This window comes from Medicago sativa, chromosome 7 (assembly GCF_051527215.1).
Source record: "Medicago sativa cultivar Bolivia chromosome 7, Bolivia_mono, whole genome shotgun sequence".
Taxonomy (NCBI): domain Eukaryota; kingdom Viridiplantae; phylum Streptophyta; class Magnoliopsida; order Fabales; family Fabaceae; genus Medicago; species Medicago sativa.
Genome location: NC_140755.1, coordinates 24,919,056 through 24,936,249, shown reverse-complemented (window position 1 = coordinate 24,936,249; position 17,194 = coordinate 24,919,056). Strand labels below are relative to the sequence as shown.

The 17,194-nt window shown below is 32.5% G+C and overlaps 1 protein-coding gene and 1 pseudogene across 1 annotated transcript; one reads left to right on the top strand and one right to left on the bottom strand.

Moving 5' to 3' along the window:
• Positions 1-241: 241 nt before the first annotated feature.
• LOC146905110 (heat shock cognate 70 kDa protein 2-like) lies at positions 242-12,008 on the top strand (annotated as a pseudogene).
• Positions 12,009-15,444: 3,436 nt separating this feature from the next.
• Positions 15,445-16,131, bottom strand: LOC146905109 (uncharacterized). The gene has a single exon (XM_085726863.1). The coding sequence runs from the start codon at positions 16,112-16,114 to the stop codon at positions 15,548-15,550; it is 567 nt and encodes a 188-aa protein (XP_085582989.1). The 5' UTR covers positions 16,115-16,131; the 3' UTR covers positions 15,445-15,547.
• Positions 16,132-17,194: the final 1,063 nt, after the last annotated feature.

The following is a 17,194-nucleotide window of genomic DNA, read 5'->3' as shown; positions in this document are numbered from 1 at the left end:
ACTGTTCTCATTGAAGCTTCGTTGGCCGAAGGAAAAAAATATTATCACTTTCGTCATACTGATTAAATATAAATGATTTATTATTAATAATGGTTTATTATTTTAAATATAATACTTGGTCAAACCCATCAAACTTGGGTTGAGTAAAATGGATTGAACATTTGCATTATTATATATTTTTTCATCTATAAACAAACTTAACAAACACTACCTAAAACTCACATATACCACTGCGATATCCATGTGGAAGGCTGCACAATGCATTAGAAGAGAGGGTGGTGCATCTAGAATTGTGAATCAGCCGGAACCAATAAGTCAAGAGGTTGTTAGATGGAAAAGGTCAGCAAGAGGTCGATACAAATGTAACATAGATGTTTCCTTTTCTTCTTCACTTAATCGTGTGGGTATTGGTATGTGTATCCGGGATGATGTCGGGGAGTATGATGTTGCTATAGGTGAGGTAGTTGGATTATATATGACACATCAATGGGTATTTAATCTACAATTTGATAATGTTGATTTTGTATTAGATTCAAAACAAGTTTTAGTTCTTTTTCATACAGGTGTAGATGATCATAGTGAGTTTGGTTGTATTATTAATGCATGTGAGTTTAATAGGAGGCAAACAAATGAGGTTGCTCATGAATTAGGTAAGGCAGTCCCATCCGAGTCTAGTCCATGTATTTATAATGATGTACCGTCATGTATTTGACACATTTTATCTAGGCTTAATTGCATGTTTGGTCCCTTATGTTTATTTTAGTTTTCAAGTTGGTCCCTTACGTTTTGAAAGTTTCAAGTTGGTCCCTTACGTTTTAAAAATTTTCAAGTTGGTCCCTTACGTTTTGAAAGTTTCAAGTTAGTCCCTTATGTTTATTTTAGTTTTCAAGTTGGTCCCTTATGTTTATTTTAGTTTTCAAGTCGGTTCAAAACATAAGGGACCAACTTGAAAACTAAAATAAACATAAGGGACCAACTTGAAAACTAAAATAAACATAAGGGACCAACTTGAAAACTAAAATAAACATAAGGGACTAACTTGAAACTTTCAAAACGTAAGGGACCAACTTGAAAACTAAAATAAACATAAGGGACCAACTTGAAACTTTCAAAACGTAAGGGACCAACTTGAAAACTAAAATAAACATAAGGGACCAAACATGCAATTAAGCCTTTTATCTATTAAGATGAATTGATGTGCAAAATATTAATTTAAAGTGTAAATAAAAAAATATGAAAATAATGTTTAAAAATAAATGTTTCTTGTGGGACAAAAAAATGTATATTCCTATTTGAAATGAAATACGTACCAAAAACTCCACTGTTTCTATTAATTAATACAACCTAGCTATTTATAGGAAAAACAATGCGTGTGAAATAAGTGATTTTTTATGGGTAATAAATAAGTGATTTTTTTTATTGAGAGGAACAAAAAAAAAACTATATAAGTCAGTTCTTTTTTTCGAGGTCAAGTGACTCTTATTATCTTATTTGCGATGACTTCCTATTTATGACAATAAAATATATACTTGGTTTGTTAGACTGTTCTCATTGAAACTTCGTTGGCAAGAGGATGAATATTCTTTCCAGTTTCATTGTTCCTACCTAAGATCGGTTATGGTCATACGAATCAAATATGAATTTTTTAATCAATTTAATAATGCTTTATTATTTTTAATATAAAACTTGGTCAAACCAATCATATTTGGGTTAAGTGAAATGGCTCAACATGTGCATGAATTTTTCTTTTGTCCGTAAAGTTAGCATCACATAGAACTTACACGCAATTGTTGGACTTTCAATTAAAAAACAAGAAAATGTGTCTAACTTAGGGTCTGTTTGTTTTAGATCTAAAAATAAAATAAAAATAATTCTTTATTTTTTTTAAGAAATAAAAATGGAATAAATAAATATATATATATATATATATATATATATATTCACAAAAATGGAGCACCTCCTTGACACAAGGCGTACTAAAAAGGGCTCTCAAAGATAGTATAAGTTATTTCAAACTTATTTGAAATAAGCTTAAAAAGATATTTTGAAATTCACAAACTTAAATATTCATTTTTTGAAATTTTACATAGTAAAAATCACATATTTTTTTGCAAAATGACATCATCAAAAATGATTTTTATGAAAAACTATTTGAAATAGTTTTTTTTAGAGATTTTTTTTCAAGATTTAAGTATCCAAAAAAAAATTATAATAAAATGATGAAATACTTAGAATGATATTTTAAGATAAAATGATAAATTTTTTATTAGAACTTTATTTAAAAATTTCGTCATTAAAAAAATTATAACAAACGGATTCTAAAAAATATCAAAGTTGAACTTTTATATACAAAGATGAGGATATATATTTTGGAAAATGCAATAGTGTCTTCATATTTTTAATTACAAATTTACAATATATCATTATCTTTCTACAACATTAATAATATTTTAGTGTTGATATTTACAGACCTTAAATTCAAATTTCACCAATTCTATAATAGTTAGAAAGAAAAAAAAATTTGTCCCATCCGTGACATCCGATAAAATTGAAACGATATAGAGAGAAAAAGATAACTTTTTTCCCATGTTATATTATAGATATAAAGTTTCAACGACGTAAACCTTTGTTTTGTTTTTGAAGTTCACACCTAAAGGGTACTAAATGTGAGTTAAAATATAACTTTCTTTCTATATTTTATTTTCATTTTTTTCGTCAAGTTCACACCTCTTATTTTTTTTTCGGTTTATTTTATTGCATCTACTAACTACTAATCATCTACTATCTGTCAAAAAAAAAAAAAAAACTAATTATCTACTAACGGCTAATTAATATAAAATACTAGTAAAGTTACTAATCTACCCTGTTTCAAATCTACTAAACTTAAATTACTGCCTTTTTCAAAACTAGTTACAAACCCGTTCATTCGCATGGGTCTCGGATATGGTTAGACCTTATAATTGATGGAGTAATGATCTTGAAACAATAGGTAAACAATCTTAGAATGTAATGAAGAACACTCTAATTTAAAGATTAGGTTCTCAACATACATATTATTGCATTAGCATAACAATAAAGAGAATAACATGTCAAAGTAAGAGTTAATTTTTGTTACTATACTCACAGTTTTTGCAATATAATCTGAGAAATATAACTTTAAAGTATTCCCCATCCACAAATTGATGACATTTACAACAGGTCTTCCTACCCATTAATATATATTTTTTACTTTCTTTTAGACGATCTCTATTAATTAGTGAACAACTGAATTCTATTTGTAATTGAGTTAAAGTCATTCAATTAGAAATAACAAGCAAATGACATATATCATAGGCAATCCATAAATAATATTTCATCCTATGATGTTACAAAATTAACTTATTTACTCATCTTATCATAACCTCAAAATACATGAAGATTCAATAAAGCATGAGTTTGCTTCCTTGCAACAGTAAACACTCAAAGGGAACCGACGGCAATTAGCTACCGAGGGTTTCAACTGCCGATGAGTATTTACGTTTTTACCGGTGTTTTTCAGCCTAAACACAAGTGGGAACATCAATTTTTTATGACTTTTGAGGCGACTAATATATCATTTTACTTTATGTGTTTTAAAAAAATTTGTTTCAAATTCTTATATATTAGGAGGGAGCTTAATTATCTACAAAGTCTACATTTCTTTTCTCTCCTATCCACAGAATACTGGCGAATGGTTGGAAAGTAGTATCAACTTTAATTACCATGTGAAATTATCTGTATGATTAGTGGTTTTTTGTGCTTCACGACTATAACTCAAAGATGTATTGTTACTTAATTAACATTTATTTGGTAACAATGTCATTTTCTATAAATCTTCCTATATAAATCAATCTTGGTCTGCAGCTCCTTATAAAAATCATTAGCGGCGACAACAAAAGACAACACTGATTCTATTCATGTTATTGAGAAAATAGCAGCTTTAGATTTGGAGAACATAGTTGTTGATGTTCCCTCAAATTCCTCTGGTTTCTGGTTTGAATAGAACACACCAGCATTGTCCTATGCCTCAACCTATCACTACTAACCACACCTCTCTAACAGCAGGCAAGCTTCGTGTTTTGGAGCGTGTCAAACACAGTAGTGCATAGTGCAGTTGCTTGTTCTGTTGAAGCTCAGAGAAGCGTGGACATTCCACAAAAGTTTTGGGGGGATTATCCTAATGAGGAGCATGAATCTAGCCTTGCTTGACAGCATTAGCTAAAAGCAAAAGGCTAAAGAAGCAAACAAATTGACAAGCTTCGCTGAAAAGTACATAGAGTGAGCGCATACAAACTCGTTCTAAAAATGGTGTAATCAAAAACAGTCCCAAATATTTGTGATTGTCATGTAGATGGTTCTTATTAAGTGCTAGTAGCTAGATATGTTTTTTGGCATTTTGGTCATTAACTTTGGGAATGAGCAAAACCGTTTGGGTAAAGAGCAGAATTCTTGTTTTGTTTCTTCCTTCCTTCAAATTTGTTTTTTAAGTTGTTTTTTGGGTAAATTCAATTCTTTGTTTTTCAAATCCTGTGTTTCGCCAAATCCTACTCGCTTGTCTATACATGTTTATTTGTCTATTATTCTAACTTTACATTTACTGTGCTTTCTTCTATGTTTTCCTTTTGCAGAACATTTATGTTTTCCACTCACCCTTTTGAGCGAGACCAGCCACACCACTTCACTGTTTTGGTGTTGTAGAGACGCAATGCCTGATTCTTGGAAATATAATTTTGTTTTGAGTTTTGCTTCACTCATCTTCGTCTCTCATATGTTCATAACTTCTATTTGTTTTAATGCTGGTGCTGCATTTGAGCAGAGGACAAAGCTTTTGTGTGGTGGTGATCATTGTTCCAGAAATTTAGATTAGAAAACACACCAAATTCATAGGTTCCACATAAATTTAGAGAGTATAAATTTCAGCCCATTAGAGGAAATGTGTGAGAAGATGTATAATATATACTATAGAGAGTATTGCTAGTATTTCTTTAGAATGCTTCAAGATAGTTAAACATTGATTTACGCTTATGATTTTGTGTTCAATTCAAACTATTGAGTATGTTATTGACTGCAAAATAATATCTTTTGGGGGCAGGGGGGTAGCAATTAAAGGCCCTGTTATGATCAGAATTCTGGTTTTGCAGTAAAGGCCCTGTTAAATTTTGCTATTGCTTTCTAGTAAAGTGCTGCTTATGGTATTTGAGAGAAATTATGTCATGTGTACATGCATTCTAATTTATTTATATTATCACAAGGAAGGATGTAAAGAGTCAAGGACTGCTCTAGTTGACTTATAATCAAACACCTGCTAATATGCTAATCAATCTAAGCCACCATTCTAACATTACATCTAAAGTTGCAGCATATTTAACTCTTGCTACAAAAAAGATAATAAAAAAATATGCGGAACAAGTCTTGGTAGATTGTTATTTTCTTTTATAGGTTCAAATTTTAAATGTAATCCATTATTAAGATAATGTACAAATATATATGTGGTACATTTGTTTTAAAATTGGAGATCTAGTAAGAGATAAGAGATTAGAGATTATTAGGGTGATGCTTATACAAGTTGGGTCACGCTTAAAAGTGATCTATAATTAAGGGCATTGTTTAAGAAATTCACGAGTAGAAAATTGTTTTAGTAATGCAAGTCAAATTACATCATTTTCTATTCAAAAGTCACTATTTTTAGTTGCTTAAACAATGTTCTAAAGACATTTGTTAGTATTTATTGAAAGGATTAATACTATAAAATGTTCACTTGTTTCCATAATGAAAGAAACTTAAAGGGCATTGTTAATTTGCTACTCCATAATCTAAAGGTTGATTGGAAGGAAATATAGTGATTCAGTCATTCAAAATGACATCAGTTGTGGCCATTTAAGGTTGAAGCTGGAAATGATGACAAACCTGAGATCATTATTAAGTATAAGGGTGAGGAAAAGCGTTGTTGCGCTGAGGAAATCTCATCAATGATCCTCATGAAGATAAAGGAGATAGCCGAGAAATTTTTGGAGTCAAAGGTAAAAGATGCAGTTATCACTGTACCTGCTAATTTCAATGATTCTCAGCGAAAAGCCACCAAAGATGCAGGTGAAATTGCTCGTCTCAATGTAATAAGGATAATCAATGAACCTACTGCAGCTGCTCTTGCATATGGCCTTCAGAAGAGAGCTAATTGTGTTGCTAGGAGAAATATTTTCGTGTTTGATCTTGGTGGTGGTACATTTGATGTGTCTCTCCTCACAATTATGGATGGTCTCTATGAGGTAAAAGGTACTGCTGGAGACACTCACCTTGGAGGAGAAGATTTTGATACCAGAATGGTGAACCACTTTGTGAAGGAGTTCAAGAAGAAAACCAAAATTGACATTAGTGAGAATCCAAAAGCTTTGAGGAGAGTGAGAGCTTCTTGTGAAAGGGCAAAAAGGACGCTTTCATTTGATACCAAGGCCTCTATTGAGATAGATGCCATATGTCAAGGTATTGACTTCTGTTTATCTATTACTCGGGCAAAGTTTGAGCAACTCAACCTAGACCTCTTTGTAAAGTGTATGAAGACAGTTGAGAGTTGTCTTAGTGATGCTATGATAGAGAAGAGTGGTGTACATGATGTTGTACTTCTTGGTGGCTCTTCTAGGATTCCCAAACTTCAGCAACTTTTACATGAATTTTTCAATAGAACGGATTTGTGTATGAGTATCAACCATGATGAGGCTGTTGCGTATGGTGCAGCTGCTTTGGCTGCTTCATGTAGGGAAGACTTTACGAATATATCTCCAAACTTTGTACTACAGGAAGTTACTCCACTGTCTCTCGGTATCTTAACACACGAAGATACCATGAGTGTGGTGATTCCTAGGAATACCACCATTCTAACAAGAAAGGCAAAAGTATATTTCACACGGAAAGATTTCAAACCCACTGTCTTGATCAAGATTTATGAGGGTGAGAGGACAAGAGCAAGTGATAACAACTTGCTAGGTTTGTTTACTCTTCGCGGCTTCCCTAGTTATAGTAAAAGTTTTCCTTTTAATGTATACTTTGACGTAGATGCTGATGGAATTTTAACTGTATCTGCCGAGGAAGAAACTACTGGAATTAAGAATGAGATTACCATAACCAAAGACAACGGAAGACTATCAACTGAGCAAATTATGAGAATGGTTGAAGAAGCTGAAAATAATAAGGCTGAAGATGAGAAGTATCAGAATAAAGTTGATGCAATGGATGCTTTGAAAGATTATGTTGATGAGATAACGAATGCTATAGAGGATACTGATACAAGTGTGGAGTTTTGTCCAGAAGATAAATTAACGATCAATCTGGCAATTAGGGATGCAGAAAAATTACTTAATGATAGCCAGCAGGCAGAGGCACATGTGTTTATGGATTTTTTCAAGAAGCTAGAGAGCATTGTCGTACCCATATTTTTCAAGAATAGCTAGTTACTTTTAGGTTTATGCCTATAATATTATGAAACACTCTATCCGAAAATGGTTTAATGTTTGTTTACTACCATTTCATTGTAGAATCCTTGCATGTTTTAGGTTGGTTCTGGTTTCTAACTTGAATTTCGGATATGTTTTAAGGCTTTTCTTTGATACAAGTGATTATTGTTGATCGTTTTATTTCAAGTTTCTAGGATGATAATGATGCCCTTATCATAATAAGCCCTTTTATGCCGTGCTCTGATGCTTCTAAATCAGTTGATATATTGCCTATCAACAGAAAAACTTTAACAAGGTCTTCTATTTTGTGGATTAATCTTTAATTTTTACTTAAGGTCTTCTATACTGTGATACTGTTTGTGCTACCTTCTACATTACAGACTTGATTGCTAGAAAGGTTGTAATTAAACAAAGCATGAAATTCACTTTGGGTCAATGTAGATAGATTAAAGTGAAATTCTTCATCAGACACAACTTAGTTTAACAGTATCAGAGATGACAAGTCTTGTTTTCATTTAGCGAAAGAAACGAATTATAAATCCGAAAGAAATTTATTCAGGAAAAAAATCTGAAAGAAACGAGATAAATTAAAACAATCTATAATATTAATAAAATAAACAATGGGTCTATTTCTTCCTTCTCTTTTGTTATCGCTCTTTGTCTTTTGTTATTGCCGCTCACCAGGTCCCATGAATCTATGATGTGCTTCTACTCTACATGCTTCCATTCACTTGAAATCATACGCAACAAATTTCTTTATATGTTAACATGTGCCTTTAGTTAAATAACGTATTGATTAGTATATTAGAAAGTACCATAAATCTAAATAATGTACCAACTATGTATACACCCAACGGACCTAATTCTTCAAAAGTTGCATACCACATATCCAAACCTGCACTATGTACTGAAGCTTGCCTGGTGACTATCCAACAATCACCAAGTTTGATATTCAGACAAGCCCAAAAAAAACAATAATGGCATTAACACAAGATTATGAGAAAGTGTTGATTCTCTATAATTGATTCGGCTTGTCTCGTCCCGTTTTTACGGGCTTAAGCGATGAGGGTCTAAACGAGGCGGGCATGTCCGCTTTGCCACCCTATATAGAGGTGGTTATGTTAACTAACTATGATTACTTGACTAGAAAGTAAAACTTTTGATCAGGTTAATCTCTAACTAACTAGTGTCAGCTAGCTAGTAACTGTCAACTAACTAATCTCTAACATCTTGTGCTAATATATAGTATATACATCATAATAACCGTACACTATACTAGTTATATCGCATCCTCTATGGTGCATCCTTTATAGTGATCTGCTGGGGTGCTATATGCATCCTTTATGTGACCCTCTGAACCTATATGATCTAAGGGTTCAAAATATATACAAACAGATAACATGCAAACAAGTGTTACTAAGATAGAAAAGTTTCGTGTCACATATAAATATGTTGTGAAAATGAAGTAAATATCCTATTGATAGTAATAATAAACTTATCAAGTTAGTCAAGTTCTATTTTAGCACTGAAAAGAGACTACTTAAAAATATATACAGCCATTATACAGCCTACCGACCAAATATCATTTGCATTGGAGTATCTTTTAGCGTCCAACTAAAGTTTAGATGCTCTGCACATAATACTACAAGAAATGAAGGTAATTCCGACCAAAAAATTCCGAGGAAACTTGGTTTCTCACTAAAATAAAGGTTTTCCGAGGAACAATTTCCTCGGTATGCACATGTCGGGAATCTCTACTTCACCAGCTGCATAATCAGTTTAACACGGTTTTCAAAAAAATAATTTATATTTTTTTTTTAAATTAAATACATTCCGAGGACAACGCTCCTCGGAAATGCTAGTCACTTCAGTGACAGCTTTTCATATGCGTCAGTCTGCGATGCAGCTGTCAAATCATTATTCCGAGGACATTTTTCCTCGAAAACAAAAGTTCCTCGGAAATTTCCTCGGTAATAGGATTGCAACCAACTATTTTTCCAGGACATGAGTTCCTCGGAAAAAATTGGTATTCCGAGGAGATATTGACGATTTCCAAGGAGTTTTGTGCCTCGGAATTTCAGAGCTTTCTTGTAGTATACCAACATAACTTCCTTTCATGGAAGAAGCAAGTTGAAGGTATTATTCGATAAACTGCTTCTTCGTTTGGTTTATCCTACCATTCTGTAGTGATACCTCACAGAAGATGATCGCACAGATGTTGCTGAAAATTTTGCATTCGTAAATTGGAAACAACGTGATTCTCTGTTTGTTTATGTGGTTGTTGACTACACTTTCAGATTCTGTTCTTCGTGAGGTTTGCAATGCGTTTACTCACATCAAGTTCGTAATGAGATTCATTTTTAAAAAAAAATCTCATGTTGCTGCATAGTCTCATAATCCGCGTTCTTATTTTTTAATAAAAGACGATTACAAAGCGTGAGAAATCTTCTGCTGCGTATCTTGCTCAAATTCTTACTATCATTGATATTCTTGAATCTATTGGTGATGATATATCTCATAGCGATCAACCTAAAGCTATTGATGACGGTTTATCTGATGAATATGAAGCTCTAAATGCAATTAGTCATTTCTTCTTTTCTCAAGTGTACAAGAGTGATTGAACAATTTTTTTTTTTATGTAACATATAATTGATCGATAGATTTGGTGTGAGAGTGCAATTCAGATCAATGTTTTTAAAGTATAAGTTCACCTGTTTACCCAAATATAAATGATTTACATCAAGTGGTGTGAGTGAATAAAACAAAGTTTAGTATGTCCGCATATGCTTTGATACTTAATTGTAAAACTATCTTCATCTTCGCCTTGTTCATATATTTTGTTGTATTCCCTAACACAAGATCTAACAACATTAATTAATAGCATTTATAGTTGGGGTTTGCTAACTTACTCCCACCCAAAAACATGAAGGACTAAGTTAACAAACCTACTCCCACTTATGTTTTACCAAAAAATCCATATATTTATTTTTAAACTAATTCAAATTAATAGACAATAAAGTAATTAACTTTTCTTTGATGGCAAGCAGAGAACAAATGACAAGCAGTGAATACCAGAATCTATCTTTTCTTTGATGAAATGATGATCGATCTCAATATGCTTTGTACGATCATGTTGAACAAGATTGTGAGCAATGCTTATAGCAGCCTTGTTGTCACAATACAATTTCAATGGAAGTTCTACCACTATCTTAAGTTCCTTCAAAACTCTAAGAATCCACATACATTCAAAAATTCCTTGAGCCATTGCTCTAAACTCAGGCTCAACACTACTTCTTGCAACTACTCCTTGTTTTTTACTTCTCCAAATCACTAGGTTCCCCTACACATATGTGCAATAACCTGAAGTTGACTTTTTATCTGTAATAGACCCTGCCCAATCTGCATCAGTGAATATAGTCACATGTTTATCATTGGTCTTCTTGAAGAATAAACCTTTTACAGGAGTTGCTTTCAAGTATCTCAAAATTTTGTGCACGACTTCAAGGTGTTCTTCATATGGAGCATACATAAACTGACTAACAACACTAACAGAGAAAGCAATGTCAGGACGATTATGAGCCAAATATATCAGTTTTCCAACTAACCTCTGATACCTTCCATTGTCAACTGGGGTGTCTCCTTTCTCCCAAAGTTTGACATTTGGGTCCATATGAGTGTCAACCGGCTTACAACCACTCATACATGTATTTTGTAGGAGATCAAGAACATATTTTCTCTGAGAAACAACAATTCCTTTCTTTGATCTTGCTACTTCCATGCCAAGGAAATACTTGAGGGAACCCAAGTATTTGGTTTCAAAATCTGCTGCTAAGTTTTTCTTTAATCTCTCCATTTCTGCCTCATCATTACCTCTAAGAACAATATCATCAACATAGATTATCAAAATAGTTATCATTCCATTTTGACATGATTTCGTGAATAAAGTATGATCTCCTTGTCCTTGAGTATATTCCTGTTTCTTCATTGACTGTGTAAACTTTTCAAACCAAGCTTTTGGAGATTGTTTCAGCCCATACAAAGACTTCTTTAGTTTACACACTTGTGACCCAAACATTTCTTCAAAACCTGGAGGACAATCCATATACACTTCTTCTTCTAAATCACCATTGAGAAATGCATTTTTTACATCTAACTGGTAGAGATTCCAGTCTAGGCTAGCAGCAAGGGATACAAGTATTCTGACTGTGTTAAGCTTTGCAACAGGAGCAAAGGTCTCTAAGTAGTCTAGGTCATAGGTTTGAGTAAATCCTTTGGCAACTAATCGATCTTTGTATCTTTCGATTGATCCATCAGAATTGTACTCTATTGTGAACACTCACTTACACCCCATAGTTCTTTTATCTGCTGGAGAGTTATGGCACTCCAAGTTTTATTCTTTAGCTTTCATCTCCTCAAAAACAGTTTCCTTCCACTTTGGAATTTTTAGAGCTTCTTCTACATTCCTTGGAATTTCGACACTAGATATATGTGAAGTAAAAGCGGCAAAAGATGGAGACAAGTTTGAATAAGATACAAAATTAGACAAGGGGTGCCTAGTACATGACCTACCTGGCTTCCTAAAAGCTATCGGAAAATTAAGATCAGTATATATTTTCTAAGCTCTATGGGAACATCAAGATCAGTATATACAGAATTAGGATCAAAAAGAGGTTTACCTGTCTGAGCCGATTGACTTACACTCGGTTCAGATTCTTGGTTGGGCTGAGGAATGGGGTCTTCTACTACTTGATCATGATTCCTTCTTGATTAAATTTTGCCTTTCCAAGTTGGTTGTCCTTCCACAAATCTTTTTTTGTTTCATTACAAGGATCCTTATGTAGTATGCTTGGACTAATTTCAGAAAAAGTCATTTGTTTAATCTTTCATTTGATTTGTTGCCTCAGATTCAGTATGATCCTTACTCATAGAACGAGTAAGTTCATTGAATTTTTGGAAGGCCTTTTCTTTAGGTGCAGATAAACATGGATCAAAATTATGTGATGTATACACATCTTTAGAGATAATTACGTTTTCAAACAGTTCAGAAGGATCTTCAATTTTTTTCCCCCCTGAAAATTAATTTTTTTCAAAAAAAGGGTTGTTTTAAAAAAAAAGTAACGTCCATTGTTAGAAACATTTTCTTTGTATTGGGGTCAAATAATTTATAACCTTTTTAGGAAGATGAATAACATATACAAACACATTTGATTGCATGGGGTTCGAGTTTAGCAAGATGTTTATGTTCTTGAACAATGACCATGCATCCACATATTTTTTAGTGGCAAATCAACTAGAATTGAAGCAATGGGAAAATATTTCAAGAAACTTTGCAAGGGAGTTTGAAATCTCAAAACACGGGATGACATTTGATTTATTAAATGTGTAACTATAAGGACAGCTTCACCCCATAAATATTTTGGGACATTGGTAGAGAAGAGTAGTGATCGTGCCACCTCAAGAAGGTGTCAATTTTTCCTCTCTGCAATTCTATTTTGTTAAGGTGAGTTAACACATGAACTTTGATGCACAATTCCATTTTGGAGAAAAAAAATTCCCATGACGTTGTTAAAATATTCAGTCCCATTATCAGTTCTAAACCCTTGTATTTGAGTGTTAAATTGTGTCTGCACCAATTTACAAAAGTTTTAATTATCTGACCTACCTATGATTTTTCTTTTAACAAGTATACCCAACAAAGTCTAGTATGATCATTCATAAAGGTGATAAGCCATTTTTTGTTGGATAAAGTACTTGTTCCATTTGGCCCCCAAACATCGCTATGAATAATTGAAAAAGGTTTTGAAGGTTTATAAGCTTGAATTGGAAAAACGTTTCGATGATACTTAGCAATTTCGCAAATCTCACACTGAAATGAAGATATATCTTTCCCTTTAAATTTTTTTGGAAACAATGCCTTTAAATATTTAAAACTAGGGTGACCCAACCTTAAATGCCATAACATAATGTCAACCTTATTATTTGAAACCAAAAAAAAGATTTAATAGAAGAAGAACTTATTGGTCCAGATTGATGTCTTGTTTCTGGTTCATCTTCAAAGTAGTAGAGTCCACCACTCTGCTTAGCATTTCCAATTATCTGTCCCGAGATCAAATCTTGAAATACACAGTGATTATGAAAGAATAAAGTTTGACAATTTTTGTTTTTGGTAAGCATACTGGTAGATAACAAGTTGCAAGACAAATTTGAGACATGAAGTACTTCTTGTATGATTATCTAGTTGTTCCTTAGTGAATGGAAATGCATTTGAGGAAGATTGTGACTCTTAATCGGAAGTAACTTGGAGTGCACAAGTTGATGAGTTGAAAATTACCTCCCCTATCATCATCTTTTGCCATGCCTATCTCTTTCGAACTTTAATTTATTCATCCCCTTCATTTTTCAATCTGAGTCACTAAAAAAGTAGCAAGTTACAATTCGAAGGTTTTTTTTTTTATAAACAGTACCCACACGCGTGAACAGTGCACGTGACCAGTACTTCTGGTGTGAACAATACTCACATGAACAGTACTGACGCGATGAAGAGCGCTCGCTAGATAAAAAAATAGAAAACCACAAAAAATCATAATGGCGGCGGCTAGGGTTAATGCGGAAGCAAGGCCCTCAAAATCGGGGGATGTGATGCCATGTTGAAATTTGGGGCCTAACTTATCCTTACAAACCCGATTTTTAAGGTGAAGAGTGTCTTCTCTTTATAAACTCCGATCAACCAATTCCTTCTAACCAACGTGGGACTAAATCCACCCCCCTCAAAGTCAAACCAACATAAGGTAACAAGGGTCAAATTGCAATTAAGGTGGGATTAACAACATACACCCTCACGCTCGGGGAGGGATTTCCAACACACCTCCTCACGCTCAGACCCAATGGGAATGCAGCGTGGCAATGCTGAATCCCGACAACGGTAGATCTTGGATAGACTCTGATACCATGTAGCAAATAATATTGGTGATAATATGATAATTTGATTATGAAGAAATGTGCTCCTTTTATAGGAGAAAATACAAGAGTCTTTATTTTAGGAGTGAGTTAATGATCAATAAGTAACCGTAAATAGAATAATAAAAACAATAATGATATATTTCAACAATTAACTAGCTTCCCGTAATTTTTTTCAGACTTTTATTTTTATAGAATTATGTTTTCCAGACTTATTTCTTTTTTTTTTTGTACTCAAAGTTTGCAGAATTCTTTTGGTTTACATTGAAAGACTATCCATTGTGTATTTTGTTTAAATTGAAATTAGTTTTTTTTTTTAAACAACTTAAATTGAAATTGATATCTTTATGATTAAGGTGGTATGTCGTACCAACGTTAATTTTTCAAGTACTAAGCCACATTGACAGACAAAATGAAAAACCATACTTGTAGAAAAAAAAAATTAGTGGGTTTGGTGGAAAAAAAAAATAAAAGTCAGTCGTTTTGACGCAACAAAAAAAGGAAAATGCTAACAAGTACCCTAAGGGCATTGTTTAAGCATCTAAAAGTAACAATCTTTGTATTGGAAATTGTACGGTTATGACTTTAACAAGTGTTTGATTTGTATTTTCAAGACATAATTTCTTTTTTTGGGTTCCTTAAACAATGCCCCTTAGGGCACTTGTCAGCAAGACCTAAAAAAAACGTCAGCCACCACATAATCAAATCAATTATTGTTGCCGGCGAAAAATTAGGAAACAGTTACGTGTGTTTTATAAATTTTAAAATAAATAAATTGAAATTGACCATACTACCCTTTGTTCAAGTGAAATAAAATAATGGAAGGTGGTATTTTGGAAAAACACAAGTGAAAGTAGGCTTACTAACTTACTCCTTCATTTTTTGGATGGGAGTAAGTTAGCAACCCCCTTTATAGTTATATTTGTTTTTTTTTGTTTGAAGGATATAGTTATATTTGTTGTTGTTTATCACATATAAATTTAATATAAGATCGACGATACCATTCTTCATCTAATTATAGTATAGAAATCATTTATTTCATTAATCCAACTGATAATACAACATCATTCATAAGTACATAACACCGATTAATAATAATATTCTTAAGACATAATATAAAAAAATTACTCCATCGGCATTATTGGATGTGGACGTTTACGTTGATAATTGGGGATATTTGGTGAATTTTGTTCAGGTAACCCAGGAGAGAGAAGTGGTGGCGGAGCTACAGGTTCAAAAGGAGGAAGTTGTGGCGGAGCGACAGGTTGAAAAGGGCACCTACCGAATATGCATGGAAACCCAAAAGAACATGATCTTCCACAATCACCACAACTAAAAGGGTTAAAATTTATGTTTGTACACAAACCGTTACAACATTTCCAATTGCCAATCAATGGACAAATAACCCCACAAAACCCACAATTATTTAAATCATTTGTTACATCAACACAACGGTTTCTGCAACATAAAGATCTTGGTGGAAATTCTCCTGTACTACATATCCACGGTGTTGCACCACAATTAGGTGATTGTTGATCCACACTAACTGCCTCAACAACAACACTGGTGTTGGTAGAATTTTTGTTCATTTCATCACTCGGAATTGAGGAAATTGAATCTCCCTCTATTTTGATAACAAACACAAAAAGCAATGTCACAATTGTTAGAAATTGTTTTGCTTGAGTAGCCATTATGAAAAGTTGTGAGAAAACTATGATTTGGAAGCCTGTATATATAGCCAGATATGTGCCCTGAACGTAGCTTATGTAACAAGCTTGAAGAATATGTGTTTCTCACATGTTAGACATGAAAACCTTGATCTCGTGATATGCACACTGAAATTAATTTATGCGTGTTTCTTTTATATGTAGTATACGTTTGATTTCAATTTTGAAGTATTAAATATTTACTTTGAATGTTTATAATTTTTTTATATGATTATACAACTTATTTTGAAAAAAAAAAGCATTTTTTAAATAAAATAACCACTCAAAAAAATTTACATTTTCTTTGAAAATTTTACAGTTTTATTTTTATAAAAATGGAAATTTGAAAATAAAATCTACAAACTACTTCAAATAATAAGGTGTTTTGAGTTGCTTCTCCACCAAATTATCTTTATAACACAAATCCTTTTTAAAAATAATCATCATTAAGGTACACAAAATAATTTATGTTTTTTCAATAAAAATGATCTTTATATTCATTTTTCAATTACACACTTGCGATACTAGCGTAGTGGTAAGAGATTAGTCTTACAATCTCAAGGTACTAAGAATAAATTTATTACATTTATATAAAGTTTTTTTTTTTTTTTTACAAATGTTATAAATTAATGGATAATTCATTAATTTCTATTAGCTAAAATTTCTTATGTATTTAATACCTCATTTTTTTTTTAAATTTTATTTTGTAATTGCATAACCAAATCAAACAATGTTGAACTAACTAAGAGAAAAAATGGAGTCGCAACAATTTTTTTTAGCTTTTCCATTAAAATTTAAAAGTCACTTGTCACGTTTGTTGCGTTAAAATTTAAATCCCACAAACAAATACATTAGATGGAATGTTTTATGGTTAGCATCTTAATATTGAAAAGATGAGGAAAAGATGGTATCTTTTGAAAATTGCAATATCTTTTGAAATTTTGGGCCTACTAATATTCACATGAAAATTGCAATATCTTTTGAAAAGATGGTAACTATCTTGATAAATTTAGTGTCAAGTAACTATGAACTCGAAACATTTAGCTTTTGGTATTTTGTTTACGC

Bases quoted from the DNA above. Each gene is read 5' to 3' on its own strand.
- LOC146905109 (XM_085726863.1), bottom strand. From the start codon at position 16,114: ATGGCTACTCAAGCAAAACAATTTCTAACAATTGTGACATTGCTTTTT.